A 27,767-nucleotide genomic window follows, 5' to 3' on the forward strand; every position below is an offset into this window, starting at 1 on the left:
AATTAGTAACACGTCAAGACAAGAGATAAATTAGTGGATGTTTAGCATATTTATTATCGATAGGTGTGTTAAACGCATTTTTGTGCACATCTTGCAGACACAGTCTTCTGATAACGAGTCTTTTATCATGCGCGTTTAATAACCACACAACGCCTCGCAATACCGTGAACGTTTTAATAACATTTTTAATAACGCCAGCTACGCAAACAGCAAAACCCTTGGAAAAACTTTTTTTTCGCAGATTGTACCGTGGCCGATGCATCTGAACTAACTGGTTTTTAAGATGAACATGACTAAAGAAACTCTGAAAGTGTTGCAAGTGTTTTACAAACTTGGTAACTGGTAGCCTAAATGTGTTAGCCTACTGCTGCGAGCATGCAATATCATGCTATCAGGCATTATATTTAGCATACGTGAACCGTAGGTTGCAGCTATAGCGTAGCAGTTCATACATTGGAAGCGTTAACAAAAATACAATTTTTGTTTTATCTGTAATTGAACTCAGTAAAAACGTTTTCAACGTAGAAAATGCCACGTTAGTCACGCATACAAAGCACTGTCTATAACCCTAACCCGTTAAAACTCGCAAGACCTGCCGATTGACATCAAAATGAGGCGTAGTTGCAACAAACAATATTGGCTATCTAAACTCTCCCAAATTAAACAAGCTCTATTCCTAAGCAGTTTTACCCAATGCGTTTTTTTATTTTACCATCTGAAGAGAATGTGGTCGTTCAAAATATGTGGCAGTCATTTATAGTGGAGATAATATGCAATTCAGCTGCGTTACACTTAAAAATTATAAAAATGAAGATAGAAATGACTACACTAGGCTTATATATTTAGTAACAAATTACTTCCAGTGCTTTGGATGTCTGAAAAGCATTATTATTATTATTATTATTATTATTATTATTATTATTATTGTTATTATTGTTGTTATTTTGTTTAGAAAATTGGATTCACAAAAAAGATTTCTATTTTATATAAGGAAATAAAGTTATAAACACTTATTTAAACAGCCATGAACAGTGAAATTGACAGTCATTTGTTTTGCCTGTATGCTTGATCATTTTGATTGCAGTGAGTAACATTAAGACTCCAGAATACCTTGCAGCAATAATAGTCTGAGGGTTTAGGACCTACCTTGTATTCATGTAGCTGTCATGAATAGGGTTGGGTACCAAAACCTGGTACCCAGTTCCAATACGATAGGTAACCACTGGGCCGAATCACAACACAGATTTCAGTGCTTCATTTTGGTACCATCTAATGTTATACTCGCTCTTTCAACTAAGTCAGTGACAGTAGGTACTGTTAGCAAGCTAGCTAACATTAAACTCGGTCAAAAGCAAAACTGTGTATTTTGCCAAAAAGGATGCAAACAATTTTTATTTGAAAGAAAGTAGACTACCGGTTCAGGGTAGACACCGTTCAGGTTGTGTGTCCATTTTTCCTGTGTATCCAAATGTCCTGCAATTGGCTACTTTGATCAGACTACTTTGATTAGATGTTGTTATTGGCAGAAGATGTAGCAACATGTCCAATGGGGAGAATTATTGGGGGCTGGAGCATTTGTGTTGACAAAATTGGCAGAAAAAAGAAGGAAAACCCAAAATAACCCAAGTTTGGGGCTTTATTGTTTGGACTTGTGAAGTTGTATCTGAAGTCTGTGTGTTTACATGAGGTTGGAAGGTACAGAAGTTAATGTTCTTAAGATCAGAGAGTCTGTGGTCATTGTGATTTTCTGTAGGATACCCTGAAATGTGTCAAACCTGCTGGATGGCATACCTGCCTTCCCAATTATTGATGCAATATTTACATCTCTTGATAGTTTTACCCCATGATTAAATTACAATAGCGCCATCTTGGGGAACTCGTATGGCAGACGTCTGTAAACAGAATCACTTTTCTTTCTTTTGTTTGTGTCAATGTACAGTTTTGTACACATTTTTAAATGTATATTCCTAACATAATAGAAACATTCTAGCATGTCTAATATAATGTCCTATTTATGGGTTTGTAATTCATTCAACAGAAAGCTATCTTGTTGAGCTGCTAATTAGTAGAATTACATGTGCAAATTACGGTTGAAACGAAAACCTACAGAATGGTAGATCTCCAGGAACAGGGTTGGTTACCACTGTTCTGGGGTGTGAGCAGGCAATCTCATGAAGAACAGTCCATTGAGAGCTTCACAGAAAGGGATACTGTTATCTGGTTCCAGTGCAAAAACCAACATTAGAACAACAAAAATTATATTATCAAGTGGCAAAAAGAAAACAGTGGGGGGACAGATTATATGGTTAGATGAAGCTGAAACATCCTTCACCCTGTTCTCAACAAATGAATGAGTGTATATGCAGTGCGTGACAAATAAACCTAGAGGTCCCTCTGCTTGTTTCTTTTCGCAAAGATTTCTGTTATAATGATGCATTTTCATGGAATCATTTAGGGCAGGGCTGTCCAACCCTGTTCCTAGATATGTACTGTTCTGTAGTTTTTTCATTTCAACCCTAATTTGGCACCTGTAATTCTAATAATTAGCAGCTCAACAATGTTGAATGAGGTGTCCTTTGTTCAGTTGGAGTGAAGACCTATTGGATGGTGAAGCTTCAAAAGCAGGCTTGGGAAGCCACTCAATGCTTTTGAGGTCAACGTAAATGCAGCACATACTAAGTGACTTTATTCATTTCCAGGGTGACAATTCCCCATCCTCGGGGCAAAGTGGTCACTCAGTGGTTTGATGAGCATTAACACAACCTAAACAATATTCTATGGCTGTCTCAACCCAATGGAGCAGCACCTCAGACAGCTTTTCCCAATGCCTTCGACAACATTCCATGATGACATTTTTGTGGAAGAATAGTATTGAATCCCTCCAGTTTGAGACTAGTATAACCTATGACAAGGTGCACTGAAGCTGTTCTGGCAGCTTGTGGTGGTCTAACCCTTTAAGACACTTTATGATGGCATTTCCTTCATTTTGGTAGTTACCTATACATCTTGTCCCTATCTTCCAAGGACTACAGAATCAAAGATCTTTGGCTCTCTGATTTCACTAACTGAACTCAATTTATCTAGTCTTAATCAAAGCTTTTTTATCTGCATTTATTTTTTGGCATTTAAAGTTCAAATTTAAATGCAATAAAACCCTTTTCTGAATATAAATGAAACTCTGAAACAGTCGGCCAAAAATGTCAACTTTTATTTTGTTCAAACCTGAATCATTTCCACAAGCAACCATTCAGACACATCTAATATCAACACTGTAACATTTAGAAGGACTGTGGCAGTTAATAGGTTGATTTCCAGCACATTAAAGGAAACCCCATAAAATGTAGTGATACCTAATATCCAGTGTGAAGTAGGGTAGGTTAGGAGTTTTCACAGCTGAATGTCACCCTTTGCTTCTACAATAGTTTGCATCTCCCTAATCTCTAGGCTAACAGGTTTTGGCATGCAGTAGCGTTTATATTTCAAATCAAAATCGAAAAAAGTGTCCACATCATAGTGTTCAGCTGCAAGTCATTACTATAATGATAGTACAAATATTTCTTAGAATTGCATGAAAGTTCACCTAACTTTAGGAATACAGTGTATATTATCCTTCTTTCATCTGGAAGCCAAGGGCATTTTCTCAAATACTGTACACTCATCTGAAATAGCCTTATTGCATTTATATGAATTATTTTACTTCAGTTAATGCCGTTATGTGTGAATTTGCCAGTCACTAAAGTTTCCTAACATTGTCCCTGACCACTGTATCTACTGATTGTATCCAATGATTTCCCACTATATCCACCTCCAATTGTTTTGTTCACCCGTGTTTAAGAACTTTAATTCTTACCAGGGTTGTACACATATGAGCAAAAAATTCACATGGAAAAAGTTAATCCAGGTCTGTGATTTTACTAAAGTAGGGATATTAGGTGAACCATCCTGAGGACATCGGGAAACCTAGTCCACCTGCAAATTCTAATGCGAGCATGTATTTATTTCACTTAAAATTAGCCTCAGCCAAGGAGTCAAATTTTGATCCTAGACTGTCTGAATGTGTAGTTCTCACAATCACTCATTTTCCTTCGTTTTTCCTTTTCTTTTTTTTGTTGACATTTGGCCAGCAAACGACACCCCCTGCTGGTTGTAATTGGCAGGTCATGATGTCCTCTCACCTATCACAGGTTGTGATGTGTACTCAGGCATTTTGTTTACATTTATAATGAACTTGAATAAAAATCATATTTCTTGGCACTCTACCCCGGTGGTGGAAATATTTCGTACAAAAAAATAAAATAAAAGTTTGAGCCCACAGTTCTTTGGATAATTAGCTCCTGTTACACCTACAAAAACAAAAAGTCCTATTTTATGATTTTTTATTTTATTTTTTTGCATTGCTGAAGTACACAGCCCTTCTTACATAATGTAGAGGGGGAGGGGGTGGGGGTGGAATTCAGTCAGGGATATAGATTTTGTTACTTGTTAGCATAGGGATGTGCTAACAAGAACTAATGTCATCAAGCATCGTTTGTATCAATTTCTGCCGTTCTGCGGTAATGTTCTGTGCAAAAGCCCTCAGTCCAGCTTGCCCATTTTGGTGATTCCTCCAAGAGGCTGATGTTCACCACTTGTTCCAAGCCCTCCTAGCTTCACTTTCTGACCGGTAGTATCCCCACTTTGCCCATTCAAATCATTTTCCTGCAAATGGGCACAGAAACATGCAAAACTTTATTTTAGGTACATCGAACCAGTCTGTTGGCAACCAACACTGACACGAAGGCAATACACCAACATTTTCAAAAAATGAAAAAAGATGGGTAAATAATCGCACTTGCACAGTTAATTAGGCTACTCCTAGTGACGCTCTGGTATCCTTAAACTTATCACTTGATATCGCGCAACTACAGGCAAAGGTTTCAATCATCCCCATCATACATAGAAAATAACAATATCACCCTGCCGTCTTTAGCTTTGTTAATCGGTGTGCGACCTGCAGATCGGAAATGTGTGCCATAATACTTGCCATTGTTTGGGCGCTGTGACTGATTGACAAGGACCGGCGTTTGACGGAGCGAGACTTCGGGTTTTCTAGAACAGCAGGTTTGAAGACGGATGGAATCGAAAGACGACCGTTTTCCATTCCAAGTTGCATCCGCAGCATTTCAGAAATAACTGCAGTCAATATTATGCATCCATTCTTGAGAGTCGTCCAGCCTTTCCAACACAATGCAACTGGTTCAGAGATTTGTTCGCCGGCTCTATCCGATTTAGGTAAATAACTAATTGATATACACAAAACCTTCCAAGTGGCTGAGTCCAATAATTTTCCCAAAAGTTTTTTATTGCTCTTTGAGTGCACAATCATACCATATTCGTCACAGTTTTTTATCCCAAGGCACTGCCTGATCCCAGAAGTAAACAAACGCGTTTGTGACGAGTTTGGCTCCTTCAGAAATCTCAGTCGGTAACATTGCTGGGCCGCTCGCGACGAACTCGCCTGTAAAAAGTAGAGGGATCCGATTGGATCATTCTGCGAATCAGTCTTAGAAACTTTTCTTCGTTCTTTGTCATTGATGGCAGTTCGATTACTTGAATGCGTGTCTGTCCTGCTTTTTCTACTTGTTTCCAACGTAACTGTCAGAAACACACCATTCCTGATTTCAACACGTTGCCCCAGAAAAAAAGACTTAAATTCTTGCAAAGTCTGACCAAATTCCCATCCGTGTTCTTTGCCCAGTATAGGTACTCCCGACTCGCCTGCGGCGCCGCACTTTGCTCCCAGGCTGTATCCGCTGCCGGGAGGAGGCCTCTTCTTGTTTCTAGCAAATATGTTTCCCCTGCACCGGAGGACAGCAGACAGGGCAGAAGCAGAAGGGGTGGAGGCCATTGTAACAAGGAAATCGTTTTGTAGTAAATATTATCGTCAAAATAAAGTTTGTTTGACTGCCAGTGGTAGCTAGCTGGCAATTGATAGGAAACCAATCAACGTAGAAAACAAGGACAAGTGTGTAGCTAGCAATATGCGACCTCCTGCCAGTTTGCTACCTAGCTAGCTTTATAACATCATGGCCGGTCCCCGAGTTGCCCAACCAAATTGGCTGATTTTGTCGTCGGTAAAGAGGAGGCTCTGTCGGTGTATGACAGTACGAGTATCAGAATCGAGGGTGGGCCTCGATCTAATAATAGAAAGTTGGGGGCTGTGTGCACTGTATCGTTTTTCTGCCCAGTGAATCTCCCTCTCATTCAAGATAGATGTAGATGCAAGGTTTTCACACACCGTGCGTAACTTGTAGGTACGTAGCTATATAACCTGATTCCATTTCGCATCTTAAAGTTGCAGCATGTACGTATCAATAAGTTTGGATAAATTACGTTTTTTTTTTTTGTTTTTTTTTTTTAGAAAAAACGTTTCAGCACCCCTTTAAACTCCCTTTTAGTCTCCCTCCAAAGCCCCGCCCTCGAAACGCATGCATGGGCGCGTCATTCCCGGGTCACCAATAACACAACAAAATCTGGTTTGACACGTTTTTGTTGTCACATTCCAGCCAGGAATGCTCTTGTGTAAAACTAGCCTACATATTTAGTTCCACTTAAAAATATATTGAAAACAATGTATACAGTATATCTCAACAGCAAAGCCATGCTTTGATCTTTTACAGAAACCCTAATAAAAGTAATTTCTATTTGTCGTGATTTTACTCCAGTGAAAATACAAATGTTTCAGTGTAGACATTGGTAGCCAATGTATAATTATTGGATAAATCCATAGTCGCTTAATGTGATCAGCATTGTTACTATTGGGCAATACAGTACTGGGCAGCTGTGTCATGTGAATCATTAATTTAATTCTTCACCTATTAAATTTCACTTCAGTTCCAGTCTATGTTCACTTTTGCTTTGTATGTGGCAGTCACGTGCATCTCCTGCATCCTGTCCCATCTCTACCATTCTTGTCAATTGAAGGTCGCATTCCGTACATTGTCTTACTATGGAAATGTACCGTCAACCAGATTTACATTCACATGATTAAGAAATAAGAGGTAAAACTATCTGTACCACAGTGAAAAAATAATATAGTACCGTATGTACCCATGTACCTGGCCTAACCAGTCACAAAAGTATCAACACCTCAGAGATAGTGATAAAGGGGGCATTTTCCACTGTTCCTGACCTAATTAAATATCAGATATACTGTTTTTACTGAATGAAAATAAGACCTACAGGTGATAGGAATCTGAAAAAAATTCTATTGCTGAGAAACCACATATTTATCATCCCTTAAGACACAAAATGGTGATTGTTAAAATGAAATTTTTCCTGGCCTCATCCAACTCCTGACAAAGCCAGATATACTATTGCCTTCCTAGCCTCTGTGGTGCTTACTTGTGGGCTAACCGTGATTATATTAAAGTAGGGGAGACTGGGATTGGTTGGCATACATTTCACTATTTTCCATATTTTCCTGGCATAATTTATCATGGAATATTCCCCCCAGTAGCAAATGAAAAGCCTCAAGCTATAAATGCATATATTTTAATGTCCCCAAATTTCTTCTAAAATTAGGTGACTAATGATTAAAGTCATGTTGTGCACTTGTCCCAGCCAGCTTGAACATGGGGTTTCCTTGCACACATTGTGGGGCTGGTTGGCACAATCCTAAAATGCCATGTTTATATATTTTAAAATATAATAAATATATAAAATATAAAATGTTTTAACGATATAATATAGAGTTGAAACCAAACAACATTTTTAACCAGTTTATCAGTGGAAATGCCATGTACCTATAGGCCTACTATTCCCTCCTTTTATCTTTTTAAAAATCTTTGTCTTTGTGTGTGTGTGTGAGGATCAGGTCTTTGAAGTGTGTGTGCCTGTGTGCGTGTGTTTTTTGTGTCTGTGGGGACAGTAACCACAATATTGTGTTTAAATCCCCCCTTACACACAGGTATATGGATTTTGAACAGAATTATGTTCAAACATGTTTTATATACAGTATGTATATTGCAGGTGTTTTCCGATTAACTACATGCTTATGTCAGGGTTGGTTAGCATGACTCCAAAATAATTGTCCCAACCAACCCGTTCAACTCTTATATTTATTATACATTTTATATTTTATTTATTTATTATATTTAAATTTATTCTATTGAATATTCATGTTTTCTGGTTCTTATTTGGACCGTAACATAAGGCATTTCAGACCACGTATACACAATGTCTCTATGCACAATAAGTTGCATGATGAGGTAAATGCAAAACAGTGATTTGAATACTTGGTTTTAATACCTGGAATTTAAGCCCGTCTTTATACTGTTCTATAAAAAGGTATTTACTTTGCCATGGTGTGGGTGCAGCTTGAAAGCCAGGAGCAGAATACACAGGGATTATTTGTTTAGATACAGCGACATAGTGCAAATCTGCAGCACAATGCATGCTGTTGTAGAGTCCTTTCCTTCCACTCGCTGGATCTCCACATTGATTTGCCAATGTAATGCTAATTTACAGAAAAAATGTGTCACAAGCCAGATTCAAATCTTTTTATTTTTGTCAGACAAATACAATATTTTCAATTATCTCAGTTTTGTAGTTGTATTTAAATATGTACAAGTGCAGAACATATCAGTGAATGAAAAGAGGAAGAGCAGTGTACGGAGTCTCGTGAATTTAGGAAAACTTGATTCTCAGCATTCTCAAAGGGCGTGAACTGTTTTTTCTCCAGTCATTTTTCCTATAGTTAAGTGTTCTGGAAACTCTTAAAATAAGATCATGTTTCCTTTTTAAACTCAAGTAGAATTTCACCAAAGAAAGACAATACCCAGTCAAGTAATAGGAATTAAAAAAGAATACATTGCTTTGGTCTTAAGAAAAAAATATCCCTCAAACCTTTTCAGCATTAGTTGTATTTCTGCATGTCTACTTTTATACATTTTCTTAATGTTAAAGTTGTTTTTAAATCTGACATTATGGTATACATATTCAGTTCTCTTACATCTTGCCAAAATGTCACAGTAAATATATTCACAGTACTTAAATTGCAGGTGTTCCTTGGGTGTTCGCTGGTTGCCGAATTCTTATTGTAAGAGCTTAGGTATGGAAGTGTTCAAGATAAAGTTAAAACAGTCCATGAAAAGATTAGGCATTCAACCCAGACTTTCCATTCTATTGGCCTCTTCTGTAAAGATTACACCTCTTTCCTCCATTCTTTCCCAACCCATTCAGGGTCCACTGTTTTTCCCATTTTATGGAAAGGTATTGTTTTCTGGTGGGGGCCTATGGGCCCCATGGTTTGCAACATTGGGCACCACCACAAATGCCAGGATCCCCACCAGCATCAGGGCCACCGCCACTGTGATAATGGCCGCCACCGCAGCATAGTAGCACTGGTCAGAGCGAAAGAGTTGCCGCATGCGACCCCTAACCCTGCTGGGGGGCCGCCCCACGTCCACGATGGTGGCCTGGGTGTGGCCAAGCTCCAGGCTGGCACCCCTTTCACCCAGTGGCCCCTCCTGCACCTTCTTCTTGAAGGTGGGGAGGGTGAGGCTGGGCTTGGAGCTGCTGTGGGTGCCAGCCAGGGGCTTCTTCAGGACCAGTTTTCCCTTGCTGCGCTTGAAGCGCACAGACTGCGCTCTCTGCATATCGGGGGGCAGCTTGCGGAATATATCCTGGTTGGTGCCCAGATGTGGCAGGTCTCGGCCATGGGGCAGATCGGTGAGTTCTCGGCACACAGGGCAGGTCAGGGATTTGATCTCGGGTGAGGACACATTGATGCGAGCGAGGCACTCCAGGCAGAAAGTGTGGCCACAGGACAGAAGCTTGGGTGTTTTGAAGATGTTATCGTAGGTACAGAAACACACCACGCACTCAGTGTCCCCCACATCGTCCCCTTCTTCGGCAGAGCCCCTTTGGCCCTCCTTCTCTCTCTCTCTCCCATCCTCGCTTCTTCCTCGCTCCCTCCTCTCCCCTCTGTCCCTCTCATAGTCTCCCCTCCGCCTGGCCTCCCTCCCTCTCCTCTCAGCATCGCTGCTCCTGCTGCGGCCGACTCCCTTCCTCTCTCGTTCTCTCTCTCGCCCTGGCCTGCCGCTGGCTTTGCCCTTGCTTTCGGCTTTGGGTTTTTCATTCAGCAGCTGTTTGAGCTTGGCCCCTTGGCTGCCATGGTCATTCGCTCTCTCTCTCTCATCACTCATTGTGCAGGACTTGAAATAAAGAAGAGACAAAAATACAGGAGGACATTAAATGACGAAATCATTTAACAGAACATCATCTTTATAAAGCCTTTTTTGTAAAGGCTGTGGAACACAAGGATACAGGTATTAGTGCGGGTGGCACTGGTAGTAATGGTAGTTATAGTAGTAGTAATATGATGCAGATCACCCCAGTACTCTAGTTCCAATTTTTAATAATAATAATCCTCAATTCCTCATCATCATGGACTGATATTAAACGGCACCTGTCATCCCAGGATCTGAAAGGTAATGTGATATTAAGCGCATTTTGTCCTTTTATCCAGAACTTATTCTCATAAGAATTAGTCTAAAGCCGCAGTTACACAGCAGGATAAAGACCATCAAACTGTATCAAGGGTGATCATAATTTTGCTGTTTCCATTTCTGTGCAGCTTAAACAAACCAGGGACTGTAAACTCAGCCAACATTGCAAAATAAACAAAGGATTACAAACAATTATTTCAGGGCTCCGTTCCCTTTTTTGTAATGAGGTACAGGAGCCCTGTAAGCTTAAACTTGTATGTCAATAGGCTTTTGTGAATATTGTATTGGTATGTCAAATTTTTGCTAACATGTGGTCAAAAACCGTATTTTCTCATGACTTCAAGTAAGCTGATATTCCTTTTCCTTTCCCTACCATCATCCCATCTTGCCAAAACCAGAAAAAAAAACATTTTTGTTAAATGCAAAAGTATGGACAGTGGCGTCAAAAGAGGACAAAAATATTCATGGAATGTTGTGAAGCAACAATTCTCAAATAGCAGCTCAAAAAGCCACTGCTTAGTTTTACATATGCAAATAACAAATGCTTTCAACAAATGTTTATTCTTTCGTCTAGGGTTACTGATTTTGGACTATATTACATTACATTACAGGCATTAAGCAGACTCTCTTATCCAGAGCGACATACAACAAGTGCATCAGTTTAAAGTGCAGAGGTGCATAAAAACACACTAGAGTGAAGTAAAGATCGTAGTGCCAGAAGTGACCACATAGATCAGGACTCCAACCCTGTAGGGTAACCTGTTCAGCAAATAAACAAAACAATCCTGCCAAGTACAAAACTAGCACTAGCACAGTTGTGTATACATATATAACCAGTGACGCAGTTCCTGCACATGTCACAGTGATTCAGCATCCAGAATAAATATTTGATCCTTTATCTGTGGCTGAGTGGAACTGAGAAAAAAGTACCAGACACATGGTCCTCTGAGATATGAATGAGGAAACATGTGCGTGTCTGTTTGGTTAGGCTCTGACCAGGCTGTCTGGCTACCACTGTTTTATTGTTTCCTGACTGGACAACAGTGAGTGCAGGCTACTTAATTTGAAAAGCAAATACACTGAATCAATAAGGAATGGCCTTTGGGAATGTTTGACCATGCCGTACTGTATGCATAACAGTCCCTTGGTTGTTGACAGTATTTTTGTTTAGTTAAATTCTGAATGGATTCTTTGTCTTGAAAGGGTCTGGGTGACTGCCAAAGAAATATTAGGTTGCTACCTGCCAGTGCACTTTGTCAATTTATGACATATGATAATTCTTAAGTTACCATTAAAAGCAGCACTGAACGGAAACAAGCATAACATATAAATAAATTACCTGACGGAACACGAACAATTAATAAACGTAAAGTTGTAAAGATCAGTAATAAATAATGAAGTCGTATCGCCAACAGTGTATCAACATTTTCGTGTAATCATATATTTCGTAATGTTGTTCTCGGCCAAAATTGTAGCCTAACCAGCTACAGCGTAGTGACAGCTTCTAAAAAAATCCTCAGAAAGGCTTACATGTTTTGCCCTGTGGTGGTAGGTTCAATGTCACTCAGTGGCCGTCCAGGGCAGCAGTTTGATCCGCGTATCGTATTCCATATACCGCTTGCTTGTGCGAGTTGAAGTGGCGTTTTATCACAGCTTCGCACAAAATACACGGGCAGCCGCACAAATAAACAGAACAGGTCACTCATACGCACGCCCTACTTCTTCAGTCTCCTGCTCCTCCTCTTGTCTGACTTCTCTTTGTTTCTTTACTTCATTCCAGGTTTCACTCTCAGTGGCACCCAGAATTTCCTCTTCTTAGTTTCCTCCCTCGTTCTCCTCCTTGTTGGACCAGTTGGTCCAGTCTGTGCCATTTGAAGCCTTATCTCAGCGTGAATGAGCGGAACGTGTGGGTAAAACTGGATTACTTGCGCTCTTGCTCTCCTGTATTCTTTTTTTTCCGTATTACCGGTTGACTTGTGAAGAGTCTTCTGGAACATTCAACGTGTGTGTTATTGCTGGACATGACTAAATAGCCTATACAATACATGAAGCCTCAAGTACGAACTTACACACCATGTAACATGTGACAGTACAGCAGTCCTGTCATTTTTTTAAATGTGATATGGGACAATGACGTTTTACATTAAACATGGAAAATTCCACTCTGACTTGGCATGTCATATATACTGCATTACTGCTGAATAATAGTGGTTTGGCACAAGTGCAAATAAATAGCTGAAGAACAAGAGCACTGTTATTGGGTAGTTATTTAATTAACAGCAAGGGTAGATTACTGGTAAGGAAATGTACTGGTGCTGGTAAATATGTAATGAATGACAGGCCACAGCAGAGGCATAGTAGAGTGTGGTGGGTGGAGTTATACAATAATGGTACAGCACAGCAGTGAGTAGTAGTGGTGTGGTAGCACTGTGGAGTAGGTGAACTTGTCCAGCAGAGGCGTAGGGTAATATTAATGCCCTGCAATTTGTATCTGCTCATTCCAAATGTAACCTAGATTTTAATTATTCTTCCAATTTAATCCACTGCATGTACAGTAGTTTAATACAGTAGTAGTTCAGTACAACAGCAGTTCTGTGCAGTGGTTTAGTACCTGACAGTTCCTTCCCTGACTGAATTTCCTCATTCTGATTTTTGATTCACAAGTCATCCATAGTCAGCAAAATCATTGGCTACTCCAATAAGAAAGCAAATAATCTCAATAGAGCTATGAAAAACAGTGGTCATGATTTCTAATACTAAACAAACCTGTAGCAACACATATCCTTCAAGATTCTATTGACACTGCAATGTCTGATCATTAAAAACTTAATGATCACGGATTCTTACTTGGTGACAGACGTAAATGCACACATGCACTCACTATCCATGTGGCTACCCGTGAAAAAAAAGCAAAGCTGCATTTTTCTTGTTGTAAAACATTTAATTGTATTTTTACAAATACTTTTCAAAGTAACTGCAAAAAAAGGCAGTCTGTGACAAATAGGCATACGATCAGTGTGGTGTTAATCACGTGTTCATTTAGTGTCAGACTGGCCTGGCCCGGAAACAACCAGTCACGCACAGCCCAGGTGAACCAGCTAAACCGGTTTGTGTTGCTGGACCAATTAACTTACAGCCGTCTGGTGGTCATTAGACATATTGCAGGACAAAGTACGGCATGACCAGAACAAAAAGTGATTGGCTAACATTACTGGTTTTGTTTTCTGTTGCCTACAGTTCCACCCTTCTGGCCCCTATAGTGTGAGGTGTTACACGCATTTACTTAACATGGTGCATCATGTTAAGTAATTGTAATATGTGAACACGAACAGAGCTTTGCAGTTTTACAGGTTATAGCAGTGAAGAAGTCGCCTGGACATGCTCAGTAAACTGAGCTAAATCACACGGTTCATTGTGGGCACCATGTTGCACTTCTACAGTTGACCGGCCAAAAATGTATTAAGTCAGCTGTCTATTTTTGACGCCAGGCAATGTGCTCTTGTCCATACTATAATCACAAATTAACATATCATCACTCATCATCATTCGGTTTTCCAGCTGCTAAATTAGGCCAGCTGTATTTTTTTATTAGCTTTTTTCTAAAATAGTGGGCATAACTGGTTTGCACATTTTGCTCCATGTTATTCCAGAAAAACTGAGGGGGATGACCATGTGGAGCGGATGTGTGAAGATGTGTGACAGATCACTGTAGCGCTGATCCTCCTCAAGTGAACTAAACCCAGTCCATGCATTGGTGTTACTTCAAAAGTAGAATGGAAGTACGCACTGTGTTAGAAATATGAAAATGATGCTTGTTTATTGAATTTTGTACAGTGTGAAATAGTTGGCCTGATCTGATAAGCTCACTGTGCTAGAGTTCACTGTGTCCAAAGTTCAAAGCTACTTCCTCTCAGTAGACTGAGTTGATCCTGAAATCACCAACGCCCCTGCTCTCCATTTTAGACCAGGGTCTGTGTCATTTGGACCAGGCACTAATATGTGGAATGGGTAAGACTCCCATGTGTCCCTGCTTTGGAAACCTTTACTATCACAGCATCACAACTAATTGCAGAGAATACAAACAAGACCTGTCCAACTCAGAGGTACCAGGAACTGCAATTTGCATTAAGCCCATTATGTCGTCATACAAACACAGGAACTGAAACACTGCTCTTGTTGTTGCTTCACAAAAAAAAAAAAAAAATACATCCCATAGAAAAATAAATAAATAAAAAAGTTATTTTAGGTCACATGGCATTATGGTCTTATTAAAGTCCCAGTCAGAGCCCAAGCTTCTGGTCTCTCAGGTGAGCTCCTCCCCTTCTGGAACAGCCCCTCCCCCCCATCTCTCCTTCAGCCCAGCTCCTCCCGTGCCTTGCCCTGCTTGCGGGGCATCTTCTTACTGCTGCTGTCCTCCAGCTCTTTGCTCTTGTAGTAGTGCGGGGCCACTTCCAACAGCCAGCCGCTATCAATCTCTATCACCTGCAACAGGGAGACATAGGAGCCACACTAGATCTAAAGCAATGTAAAACACACACACACACACACACGCACGCATGCACGCACACAGCAGTCCGACAATGAACCATGAACTGGGTGCACTGACCTGTCTCATGAACTCCTTGGTGGTGAACACCAGCTCGTGGTAAATGAGCCAGCGTGGCTGCTCCTCGAACAGGGAGCTGTTAGGGTGAACGTAAACCGTCTGCTGGTGCTTCACCGTCTTGTAGCCCCCTTTGCTGAGCCTCGCTGTGTGGTAGAAGTACCCCGCAGTTACCGCCTGAGAGAGAGGAAGGCAAGGAGCCAATGCGTTTAACCTTCCCACCAACACAAACCCACGCAACCGCAGCACAAGAGACAGAGATGCAGCATCACATCACAGAGTGAGAGGAGAGATGGAGTCAGGTGTAGCCTGGCACATGTGTGTGGGGTGACTGGTGTATGGATAATGGAGGTAGCAGTAGGGTCAGTTAGAGGTGATGGAGGTAGCTATAGGGTAACTGTTACAGAGGTGATGGAAGTGGGTGTAGGGTGCCAGTTACAGAGTGATGGAGGTGGGTGTAGGGTGACAGTTATAGAGATAATGGAGATGGGTGTAGAGTGAGGTATAGAGGTAATGGAGATGGGTGTAGAGTGAGGTATAAAGGAGATTGAGGTTGGTGTAGGGTGAATGGTGATGGGGATGGATGTAGGATAGCAGGTTTAACCTGCTTGAGGGTACGGTCACACACACCTTGCGGATGGGCATGCTGTCTCCCTGGCAGCTGCACACCTCCACCTCAATCCTGTCCATCAGCCCCTCCAGCTGCTCCCGCACATCCCGCGCACGCTTCATGGAGCGGAACTGGATGAAGTTCTCATAGCACCACTGAGTGGAGTACCCGCTCTCCACCCACTGAGACAAACACCAATCAGCAAGCAGTTAACAAGAGGCCACCCACTGAGACACACACCAATCAGCATGCAGTTAACACAGGTCCACCCACTGAGACACACACCAATCAGCATGCAGTTAACACAGGTCCACCCACTGAGAGACAGAGTAATCAGCAATTATCAGTGGATGAACAGCACCAGTTACACACCACCTACTGTCACCTGGTAGAGATAGAAGCTTAAAAACAGAGAATCCCTCATACTCTCTCTCTTTCACACACAAACAGACACAGACACACACAGACAGACACACACACACACACAAACAGCCAACTAAACATTACTTTCATTCCCGATCTTCCCTGTGTCTTATTCTCCCTCTGGTTCTCCCACTTATGTTATGTCCATGATTAAATTTTTCTTTAAAACGTTTTGGATGATTATACTGTCTCACACATTTAGGAGACAGTATAATACATGCAGAATAAATGCTATGGTGTGGTACATACCTGAGTATAGACATTCAGCAGGACCATGTGATCTCCTCCAGGTACAACAAAGTTCTGCCTGGCGTTGTCGGCATGGACAACCTTGTCTTTGGGCCGGTAGAAGATGGAGTTATTCACCGACAGCATGGCAGAGATGGTTAATACCTCTTCTGAGCACTTATACCTGAGGGGGAGAGGGACATACTGACTACCTTGAAATGCTACAAAGCCATCACATACCAATTATATACACATCATCACAACCCACATCCACATACACACTCCTCATTAAAAGCTCTCCTTCCAATACTGCCGTCAATACACACACTCACTGTTCAGAAGCCAGGATCATCTTGCTCAGCATGGGGTCCACAGGTAACTCTGCCATCCTGCGACCAAGCTGTGGAGACAGACAGAACTGTTGACTCTGCTCCTCTCTCCCTCAATCTTCCCCATACAGTTGCAGATCAGTAAAACTCTAATCCCACACAGTCAATCAACGCAAGCAAAACACTAAGTTACGTTTCAGAGCCTGCAATTCACTGGTCAAACAGCAGATGGAATTTTTTAATTATAGTGAAAAGTTTTTCTCCCCACTTTTCAGAGCATTCATTAATTAGTCAAGTTCAACGAGTGAACTGATGAAGAGTCGGCTGATCAGAGGATCCTGGGAAATGTAGGCAGAGTAAGTACCTTGGTGAGCTCTCCACGGTGATTGAGGGCACCGAGTGCGTAAAGCTGCTCCAGGGCTAGGACAAGGGTCTCATGAGGGGGCGGATCCATGAAGTCAAAATGAATGAGGTCATTAATTCCTAATAGTAAAATGGTAAAAAAAAATTAGCATAGTTTTTAATGAAATACATTCAACAAATCTACCCAATATACGGGTAACATATTGATCACGATGAATTTTGCATAAACCACATGCCATCAACCAAATGCGCTTTATATGTGCATGTTCAAGGCAGCCTATACAGAAACCATGCTTTTTGGGATGCTTTCATACACAAACAATGGTCCTGATCAGAATGACTGCTATGGCTAACCACAGTGGCTACTGATATAGCAGACTGATCACAATCAACTGTCAATCAGCTTCCCAATGATAGATAAGTTTCACCTTGGTGTGTGAAAGGGTTTTTTGTGCAATTCGGCAGTAAGTTCTAAGGGTACGACAAAAAAAATAATTCAGAGAGCTAGTGACTGACCACTTACAAACCACACTGGTCATGTACAATAAAATAAATATGTGTAAAGTAACACGCTCACTGCCTATATAGACACTCCTAACCAGAGGAAAATAATAGTTTTGCATTGAATATCTGGTTACTTTGGTTAAAAATGATAATGGACACCTGATTTATGTCAATTGATATGGTCTTGTAATCTGGCATTACCTTTAACATGACCAAGCGTATCACTTTCTCGCATTCATTCAATCATTGATTCAGCTGCATTAGTTGCATATCCATTGCATTTATTCATAGTATGCCGCACTCGTGATATATTCAAATTAGATTTATTCTATCTCATGCATTGTCACCCAAGATTAGCACTGGCTCAAATGCAATAATGAAAAGCCCTGATACCCAAAAAATACTTTTACATTCAAAGGAGCAGTTTCTCAAAGCAAGCACAACACATAGCATCAACATTGGCCACAGCTGTTCACTCCAGCCCACGGAAAGCTTCAGGGTGTGCTCAGGTTTTCACTGTTCCTCCAAATGTTATGGATAAATTAATGGACCAATTTATTACACAGCTCACTCGCATCATGGGTTTTTGGGTTTGAACTGGCTGCCAAGTTTCAAGTTAAAACAAAACTGAGCTGTCCTGCGACTCTCCGAGGGCAAGAGTGAAAACATACAGTAACACTGCTTCACAGAGAAACCTTTCCTGCACATTACCCTCAGTCCCCCAGAACCTACTTACATCATGCATTGAAATGCTTCATAATGCACCACAATTGGCTTGACGATACTTTGTTTCTACAATCTAATTCATTACATGATATTATTTATCATGCTATTTACTTCAATTATCTTATATTACTGTAATGTTTTTGTTTTATGAGCTGTGTTAAATTATACAAAAACTAATAATAATAATAATAATACATGAAAAGGTGCCACATTACCAAGACTCTTCAGCAGCAGGACCACGTTGCCAAGATTGGTTCTCTGGATCTCAGGCACAGTTGTCTCCTCCATCTCGTTTTTGAAGGCCCAGGCGGTGTAGAGACGGAAGCACTTCCCAGCAGCTACTCTGCCTGCCCGCCCTGCGCGCTGATTCGCCGATGCCTGTCACATGCACAGACAGGTGCAGTTACAAAACAGCTATACACATAACCAAGGCTTCCACACAGGAAAACAACAGGAAAGCCACAAGTGATGACATTAAGTTCCTTTGGAGTCTTTTAAAAAAATGTTTTTTGAGATTACAGCACAAAAATATGTTTAAGTCAAGTCATGACATTTTCATGGAATTAAAGAGGATTCAAAGTAATAATATAATTTAAAAAAAGAATGCTGAGTTGGCTATGCAGAGTAACAATAACATATGAGAAATATAATTCACTGGATCAGTGCCCAGATGCACTGAACAGCACCCAGATCTGTACTAGATTTTCATTTTTGGTGGAGGATATGTCCTTATGTGAGCAGATGAACAGCAGAAAAATGCAGAGTTTTACCCGTGAGCAGGGCGTGACGATGAGGGACTCCATGCCTGTCCGGGCGTTGTAGCTCTTCTGCTTACAGAACCCAGGGTCAATGACATAGATGATCCCATCAATGGTGAGGGAGGTCTCGGCAATGTTTGTGGCAACCACCACCTAGGAAAAACAAAATGTAGAATGCATCTGAATTGTTAACAAAGCACGTATATGACAGATGCATGGGGAAATAACTACAATTCCCATGAGCCACAGCACATTTTGCCAATATGTGACAGATAGATAGACCATACCTTCCTGGCCCCTGGAGGAGTTGGATTGAATATCTTGGCTTGCATGTCAGATGGCAGGTTTGCATAGATAGGAAGTACAATCAGCTCTGAGATCTTGGAGCCCAGACGCCTGCACCTCTCCTGCAGGAGCTCACAGCAAGCCTCAATCTCCTCCTACAAAAACACAAGCCACAAGAGACTAAATTAAAGAAGCCAACACAGGACCTCAGTGCCATAGCAGTCTATAGGGCACAGAGTACTACCAGAGACTGTGACAGTGTAAAATACACAGCCTACACCCAGTTACCCCGAGGGCAAGGAGAGCGGAGAAGGAGTGGAGGGCGTGGCGCTTTCCTGACCTGTCCGGTGAGAAAGACCAGCACGTCTCCAGTGGGCTGCGTGACATGGATCTGCAGCACTGACACCACACACGCCTCCAGGTAATCTGCCTCAGGCGCCTGAGAGAGAGAGAAGCATTACTCTTCTTACTGCTGAATTACCACAGCCTGACCTCAGCATGGAACAGCGGAAATATGACCTTTTCTCATTACCGTCCACTCTCCTGGAAACAGGTCAACACACATAACTTGACTTTCTAATAATGAGTGCGGTACTACAGCGACAATATTTACAGTACTTTACATCTCCGGCAGTGTAGAAGATTTATCTCTGTTCATTAGATACATAAAAGCATGTACACTGTGTTTTGGTATTGGTATAATGCTGCTGAAATATAAAGACTACAGTAATCAATGTAGGATAGAGTAAATGGAAATGAAATACTTAGGTGTATTAAATAGTAAATATTGTACTACCTGTTCATTTATCAGTACACAGGGCCCTACATGTACTTTGGTATAGTGCGTATAAAACACAGCAGTATATGCAAACTACGGGATGAAACAGGATAAAGAGAACACTAAATGTACCTTGGTGTAGAAGATGTCCACAGGGAACCTCCTGCCGGGGATTCTGAAGACGGGCGCGTCGTCAAAGAAGCAGGAGAAGCGCTCCGTGTCCAGGGTGGCGCTGGCCACCAGGACCTTCAGGTCCGACCGGAAGCGGGCGATGTCCTTTATCAGCCCGAACAGGATGTCTGTGTGTAGGGTGCGCTCGTGGGCCTCGTCGATTATAATCACACTGAGACGAAAACACAGCTGCTTAGTGCTACTGGAGACACCATCTATATTATTACAATGTTTCCCTGCAAGAGAATTTACTACTCACCCTTTTCCAATACCACTTATTTTACTGACGTTACTATTCATCTTGCATTCATGAATATGTACAATCTAATACACAATATTACAGGAGATGGTTCTGTTGAGAATCATGGCATTCAGAACACACAAACATTTCAATAAGCCCTTCCATTTGAACAGATTTACTGTCATTTCATACTTCTAATGAGATATAAGGCTGCACGTAATGTGCAGAAACACAGAGAAACAACACGCACCTACATGCAAGCATGCATGCCCATGCAAGACGCAAGCACACACACACACGCACATACTCGCATGCACATACTCGCACAGACACAGACACAAAATGGCGGAATGTGATAATACCTGTAGCTGGCAAGATCTGGTTCAGTGAGAAATTCCCTGAGCAGCATACCGTCTGTCATGTACTTCAACACGGTGCGTTCTGAGGTGCAGTCTTCGAACCTGATCGAGTACCCCACCTGAGAAAGACAAGGGGAGGGAAGCACAATCCTGCACGTGAGGCACTCAAATCACAGCTGCCATTTTCTGTTGGATTTTCCCTCCATTTGAATCAGTTTTCACCACAGAGACCAGCAGAGGGCATCACCTCATTGCCGAGCTTGACGTCCATTTCCTGTGCCACCCTGGCCGCCACTGACATGGCCGCCACCCTCCGCGGCTGAGTGCATCCTATCTTCATCCCTCCCTTTGTGTAACCCTGGGAGAAGCAGCAAGGGAGGTTAACATAGGAAATATAATCTGAAACCGAACAGTGAAGGGTTGAAGAATTTTTGGAAAATAGCCATGGAACAGACAGGCTAGAGAGTGAAAAGTACACAGGTAGACACAGAGACAGAATGACAGGCATGCAGACAGTCTGACACGCAGAGAGACAGACAGACAGACAGACACGCAGACGCTGACCTCCTCCACGAGGTACTGGGGGATCTGCGTGGTCTTGCCGGAGCCCGTCTCGCCCTCGATGATGAGGATCTGGTGGTGGTGGATGGCGGACAGCAGGTCCTCTCTGTAGGGGAAGACGGGCAGGCTGCGGCGCACCTCCTGGATGGACTCTCTCTGCTGCTCGGCCTGCGACATGACAGGCTCGCTCTGCTCCTGAGGGACCAATCAACACACAGCTGAGAGGCTAGAGACAGGAGCCACGCCGGGCACTGGCATCACAGCAAAGTCATAGCTCGCCCTCCGCCTCCTTACTGCAGTGATCTGGACTGATCAACATAACCAAGCTTCCAGTTGATGCAATACAGACAAACAAGACAATAACAACCCGCCAGTCAGATGCTCACACATCCAGTCTGAAAGATGCGTGAAATGCCACAGTTACAGACCCTGCAGGAGCTAATTACATGTAAGGGAATGATTACATAGAACAAGAGAGCTTTTCCAGTGTGTAACAGTGCCAAAAACCTCAACACTACTGGGGATTTCCTGCAATGCTGTAGCTGATTATTCTAAAGCAGGAATGGTGGATTCCATTCCTCAAGAGCAACATTTGGGTAAGCAATTTAATATTGTGAACACATGCTGTGCAGTCAAATAAGAAATAACCATTCAAAAATTTGATAACATACATGAATAAAGTAAATTTAAGTATGTGTGCTGTGTGCGGACATACTTGCTTTTTTAAATGAACTGATGAGTACATTCAGGGCTAGAAGACTGCTTTGGACTTTAACACAGTTAGCTGAAGAGAGCTGCGCGCAGTGTGACCAAACCTTGGACATCCGCGTTCCCTTCATGGTGACGGCGCTGACGAAGCTGATCATCTCCTCCTCCTCCAGCACCAGCTGGTACTTCTCCATCTCGGCCTTCATCCCTCGCTCCCTCTCCTCCTTGGCCCCAAAGTGCAGGGCGGCCGCGCTCAGCCTCTCCTCCTCCCAGCGGCCCTGTTCCCCCCCGCCCTCGCGCCCCCCCTCCTCCGGCTCCAGCTCCAGGTCTCGCTGGGGAACCGTCTGAGAGGAGGAGGAAAGGAGCGAGGGACACAGGGAGAAAAGAGAGAAACAGAGAGAGAACACAGCGACAGATAAGCATAACGCCCCCTGCTGCAAAAAACAAACAAGTCATTCTGCGTGTTTCAGGAGAGTCTTCGTTCAGAAGCTCAGGTCTCAGTGTCCGTGTGTGAGCACCTTGCTCCTGCTCTCCTCTGGCATGTAATATCTGTTCTTCCTCTCCTCCTTCTCTTTGGCCCCTGCCTTCTTGTACTCCTTGGCCAGGTCTCGGACCGTGCGCTTGTACTGGAGATCCTGCTTCTCCCTGTCGGTCAGGGGCTGGCTAGAGAAGAGGTACTCATCGTCTGCGATCTCTGCCTCCAGGTCCTCCAGCTTCTCCTGTGCTCGCGTGGACAGGTACTTCTGCCGGGATTCCTTCCTCAGCTCTGGGAGCTGGAGACACAAAGGCAAGTCAGTGGGAGCAATCGCTCTACCAGAACATTGAATTTTTTTTTTTTTTTTTAATTGCTCAGTAGATACCAAAATATTATTCATATAGTCAATATACATTTTTATTTTGTATTTGGAAATTCACTCCAAATGACATTCTCTTAAATGTACCCATAATTCTTCCTGCAAATATCTTTCACTATCCACCATAACAACCTAGGTGGAACATACAAAATGTGTACCCTGAAACAGGACTAAAGGTATTTGAAAATGAACCTAAGCGAAGGCGTCTAGCTGGGTGTACCTAGCTGAACATCTCAATGTCAGTGGCCCTCACAAAGCTGATTTATAAATGGTTGGTATGTCCAACACTTTCTCTGGCCTTTCTTCCTCACATTTAACAGACATAGGCTATTTTCATCATAATCAAATCAACTTTGTTCAAATGAGGAAAAAGTTTATCAACAGCACCATTTTTCTCTGGTCCTCCTCAGCCATCTTCAGTCGCTTCTGGGCTTCCTCGTAGGCCTAGTAAACAAGAGGAAAACAGTCAGGAGACAAGCTACATCCCCTCACAAATTTAAAACCTTTGTAGTTTCATTTTCTCAATGTTCAAAAGGGCAGTCTAAAAACACTTGAACAAAACATAATTTGTTAATATGGTTCCCGCTGAAAAGGAAGAGTGAATGCACTGATCTCATTAAAGGGAATTTTGTTAACATATAAGTAACAGCTTCATACATTGCATAAATAATGTTTAATATTTGAATAACTAAATATTTAATAAATATATTCAATATTCACATAATGCACACCCTACTCTATCCTCCTCCGCCCTGTCTTCTCTTCCATCCCCTTTCTGAAGGTTCTCTTTCTGTGCTGTTGTCGCACCTTTTTGTCGTTCCTCTCCAGTATGTGTCTGGTCTTATCCTTGTCCTTCTGTTTCATTCTCTCAGCAAAGGCATCCCTTTCTTCCAGGTCCTGCAGTCGTTCTCTCTCCTCCTTCTCCCATTCCTCCTCCTCCTCTTCTTTCTCCGCATCCTTCTTTTGTTCAGCATCAGGTCTCTTACTGAGGCCAAAGGCAAAGCCCAGTTAAAGCACATAAAAACATGTCTGAACACAACCTTTCAACACATTCTACTGAAAATTTTTTGCAAGTTTAAAAAGCATTGCACATGGTCTTTACACTGCCATGCTGCATGGCAGGCATCCATGTTCAGCCGTGTGAACCCATCAGTACAGTCACAAACACCCAGCCCTGCCCCAACAACCCTTTGCTCTCACCTCTTGTTCTTCTCTTCTTCGCTGGAAGATGGACTTTCTTCCCTTTTCTGCCTCAGGTGCTTTCTCTTTTTCCCTCTGTCCTTGTCCTTTTTCTTCTCCTTCACCCGCTCCTTCACTACCTCTTCTTCACTCTCACTGTCCTCCAGCAAGGTATAAGTGCGGTTCTTTCTCTCTATCTCTAGGATTTCTCGCTCTCTCGCCCGGGCTGGTTTCTCCACAGCTTGTTTCCGGGGTATCTGACAGAGAAAGACAGATGAAAGGATATCAGTACATTTATACATAGAAACATAATAGACTGCTAACAGTATGTATATAATCCTGGAACAAACACACTACCTTGTTATATAATTCCTCTGCGAAGGCAACCACTCTCTGGTCTATGTCAATGGTGCCCGTTTCCCGAAGACGAGAAACAAAGTCTTGAGGTCCAGATGACCTGCGTGCTGAGCCAATCATGAACTGGGCCACATACTTGTCACTCAAACCCAGGATGTCGTGGAGACGGTCATTTACCCATTGCTCCAGATTTGCCATATTGGTCTAAAGAGAGAGAGAGAGAGAAAAAAAACAGTTTACCAAGCCCTTTGTTTGTCATCTGTGAATTTAAAAAAAACTTTTTTTCCAAACCATATTCACAAATGACACATGGCAAGCAGGAGAATATATACAGAATCACTAAGCAGTAATCACGATCAAACTAAATAAATTTAACTACGGTACAATTTAATTTTAAATGACGGGTCATGTGCTGCATATACAGCTATGGACCTATCTACATGCTGCAAGACATACATTTATAGCCACTCCAACAAAAATCGAACGTGGTGTGCAGCTCGCTATCTGCTTGTACTTTTATAAGATACTTCAATTTTATAACATAGCTATATTTCCTGATGACGTTACAAGCTAACCAATTCTTTTAGGGTACTTAAATCGAAACAGGATTCAGAAACTGTGTAGGGTTAGCTATAACTAACTAGCAAGCCATCACCATTGTCTTCAGTGAGGCTGCCCAATGCAGGTACAGGTTTTAGTTAAGATTTGTTTTCACCACAGAGAACTGCAAACATAACCTGTAAAACGAATAATCACTGAGTCCAGTCAGCAAAGACAATTTCACTGTGGAGAGCTACAAACCTGCCAGTAACAAGTCCGCCAATCGGTGCAGGTGGCTAGCGAACAAGGTAGCTAGCTACTGTGGAATTCCGTTAGATTACCACAATATTATGTTTCCAAGCTAAAAGGAAATTCATATTAGGAATGTTCAATATAAATGGAAAGTAAGATTTAGCTTAGTTGCTGGGTCAGTGGACGAACTGATATACACTTTGCAAGCAAAGTACAAAGCAGTAAAGTTTTTTGGCTAACTAACGTCAGGTTTTACCTTGTTGCTTGTTTCTTGTCGAAACGTGTCCTCCTCCGTATTCTGTAACCTGTACGGTCTAGATGGTAAAACCTAGTTAGCTGTTTGCGTTAGCTAGCTAGCTACCTAGCGATAGTTTGCGTACCCATTGTCAAAGGTTCAACACTGGTTGCTAAGAAATTACAAGTATTTTGGATCAAACCGAAAGCATTACAAAAAAGAACTGAACTGTACGTGACCCGGAAGCGGAAAACCTGTACCTCTTTTGGCTAGTATGGAAACCTCATTGGGCCACACACAGAAATGCATTCTGTGCACGGAACTGCTGGTTGAGATCAAGCGGCCAAAACCAGACTTCGTTTTTGAAGCTCATTTCCTGGTGTTGTAGTTCCTGGTTGCTCACTAGCGCCACTACGGATGGCTCCAGTATAGGTGTTTTCATATCCGGTTTCCATGTAAGTCTACGGTACAAATGCGATCAAAATACAAAGTCAATGATTTTTTCTCACAAGAACAAATAATCATAATAGGTGTATTTTATTCGTCTTATGACTGTCCATGGGTCGATTTCATGATTTATTGCGTTATTTGGGCACAGTGCCAATATTTGTTCTGGACCAATGAGGTACAGCTTGCGTCACTTCCGGATTACTGCGGAGGCCTGAGCTACAGTAGGGGCTACAATCTGTGGTCACTGGGGTGGGAGGTGGCGTTTCTTGGCCTTGACATTGCGGCTCCGACCACGGTCCACCTGTGCGAAGTCAGAAAATGCAGGCATCCCATTTTGTAGTGGTTTCATTATAGCGTGTGCTATTTACAGCTGCACTAGGCGACCATAAAATAATCCTCCTCTGAAGTTTTGCGGTAGCCGAGTCATTTTTACTATTTCCTTTAGCCCACTTAACCAAATAATTAGTTGGCAGAAAGCGTAATCAGCTAACGCTTATTTGCTATATGTGGTAGTCCAGTAGCCTATGCTAAAACAGTTCGCAACTTCGGCTACCAAGCCATTTGACTAGCTAGCTAACCCTAACCGGCAAATATTCCATCTGTCAAACGTGTTTGACGGCTTGTCAGTCGTGTACATTCCCGTAAATGTCTACCTGGGCTACGCTGCACGAATGTGACAAAACTAGAAGCTAGCAAGAAAATAATAATAATTAGAAATTCAATGTACATTATTTTTGTCTTTATGCAACAGGTGGAAAACTTGCTCTTCAAAGTGCGTTGTCATATTTACACGCCTGTAGATCAGTTATTAAAATACTTGTTAATCACCGCTGACAGTGTTAATTTTTATTCTTTAAAAAGTGACTTGCGAACGATCGGTCAGCTAGCGTCACCCAGCAAGTAAACACCACAAACGGCGATGGAGTAGTAGCAGTTAATGGCTCATTAACTGACTGGCGAAAACCTACGACGATAACTTGCTTGGTTAACAGCAGGTCTACCAGACAGTTATATGAAAATTAGCCTAGTCAAATCACCAGTAGTCTACACATCTCTGATTGATTGACCATCAGTGCAGTCGATGTTCTTCCCCTGTAGTTCATATTGCTAACGTGTGAGCTAACCACGGATAGCTTACCTAGCTCACTGGCAAGCTGATATGCTAGCTAAGCATATTCGTTTTGCCGAGAAACATAAATTGAAGATAACTGAACATAATTGTATTATTAATGTCATACATATAACGTGATTACATGACACAGAACAGTCACGGATGGAAATTAAACTGCGTAAACATTTGATCATATATTTTAAAACATAACGGCAGACAGTCAGCTAGCCTCAAGTTCGTTCTGCAATCGTTCGTTCAGGTTGATGGGCTTTTCCGCACCGGACTGTCAATCACATTGTAAAAATCACAAGACCGCTTAACTCTATGGTTTTGGCTCCAAATCGAGAACATGGCCGCGCCCGCCATTGAGCTTCAAAACGTGTTTTACAGACCCACGGAGAGGCAATGGGTGACGTCACAGTAGCTTTGTCCATATTTTTTACAGTCTCTGGTTGAGATCCGAATTTGACGCCACATATCGCCATGTTCTTCTTCTTCTTCGGTGTTGTTTACCGGCAGCTTGAATCCTTGAAATTTGCATTACTGCTATCTTTCGGAGTAAGTTAACTCCTACAGCTTATTGCCTGTCACACTTTTATTAACAGTCCCGTTCCCCGAAGGTAGTTGATAAAACATCTCTTCCCCTGCCCAC

At 42.1% G+C, this 27,767-nt stretch overlaps 2 protein-coding genes and 1 long non-coding RNA gene across 4 annotated transcripts; all 3 read right to left on the reverse strand.

The window, feature by feature from the left end:
- Positions 1-3,190: 3,190 nt before the first annotated feature.
- On the reverse strand, positions 3,191-6,444 carry LOC135262872 (uncharacterized). The gene is made up of 2 exons (XR_010332335.1): positions 5,024-6,444; positions 3,191-4,698 (listed from the first exon to the last, which is right to left on the reverse strand). It is a non-coding gene; the product is annotated as an uncharacterized LOC135262872 (long non-coding RNA).
- Positions 6,445-8,525: 2,081 nt separating this feature from the next.
- On the reverse strand, positions 8,526-12,574 carry rnf183 (ring finger protein 183). Its single transcript, XM_064350218.1, has 2 exons — positions 12,021-12,574; positions 8,526-10,196 (listed from the first exon to the last, which is right to left on the reverse strand). The coding sequence occupies exon 2, from the start codon at positions 10,185-10,187 to the stop codon at positions 9,243-9,245; it is 945 nt and encodes a 314-aa protein (XP_064206288.1). The 5' UTR covers positions 10,188-10,196; positions 12,021-12,574; the 3' UTR covers positions 8,526-9,242.
- A 1,461-nt stretch (positions 12,575-14,035) lies between these two features.
- On the reverse strand, positions 14,036-25,806 carry dhx16 (DEAH (Asp-Glu-Ala-His) box polypeptide 16). Of its 2 annotated transcripts, XM_064350188.1 has the most exons (22): positions 25,576-25,806; positions 25,329-25,428; positions 24,528-24,731; positions 24,192-24,427; positions 23,799-23,976; positions 23,379-23,435; positions 22,656-22,910; positions 22,245-22,481; positions 21,433-21,624; positions 21,116-21,226; positions 20,872-20,987; positions 20,230-20,440; positions 19,660-19,758; positions 19,322-19,474; positions 19,047-19,187; positions 18,492-18,654; positions 17,048-17,166; positions 16,687-16,754; positions 16,376-16,538; positions 15,724-15,885; positions 15,097-15,270; positions 14,036-14,972 (listed from the first exon to the last, which is right to left on the reverse strand). In XM_064350188.1, exons 3-22 carry the CDS (start codon positions 24,723-24,725, stop codon positions 14,844-14,846), a joined length of 3,162 nt encoding a protein of 1,053 aa, XP_064206258.1. In that variant the 5' UTR covers positions 24,726-24,731; positions 25,329-25,428; positions 25,576-25,806; the 3' UTR covers positions 14,036-14,843. The 2 variants fall into 2 exon arrangements, with proteins under 2 accessions (XP_064206258.1, XP_064206249.1); XM_064350179.1 differs by lacking the exon at positions 25,329-25,428.
- Positions 25,807-27,767: the final 1,961 nt, after the last annotated feature.

This window comes from Anguilla rostrata, chromosome 1 (genome assembly GCF_018555375.3).
Source record: "Anguilla rostrata isolate EN2019 chromosome 1, ASM1855537v3, whole genome shotgun sequence".
Taxonomy (NCBI): Eukaryota; Metazoa; Chordata; class Actinopteri; order Anguilliformes; family Anguillidae; genus Anguilla; species Anguilla rostrata.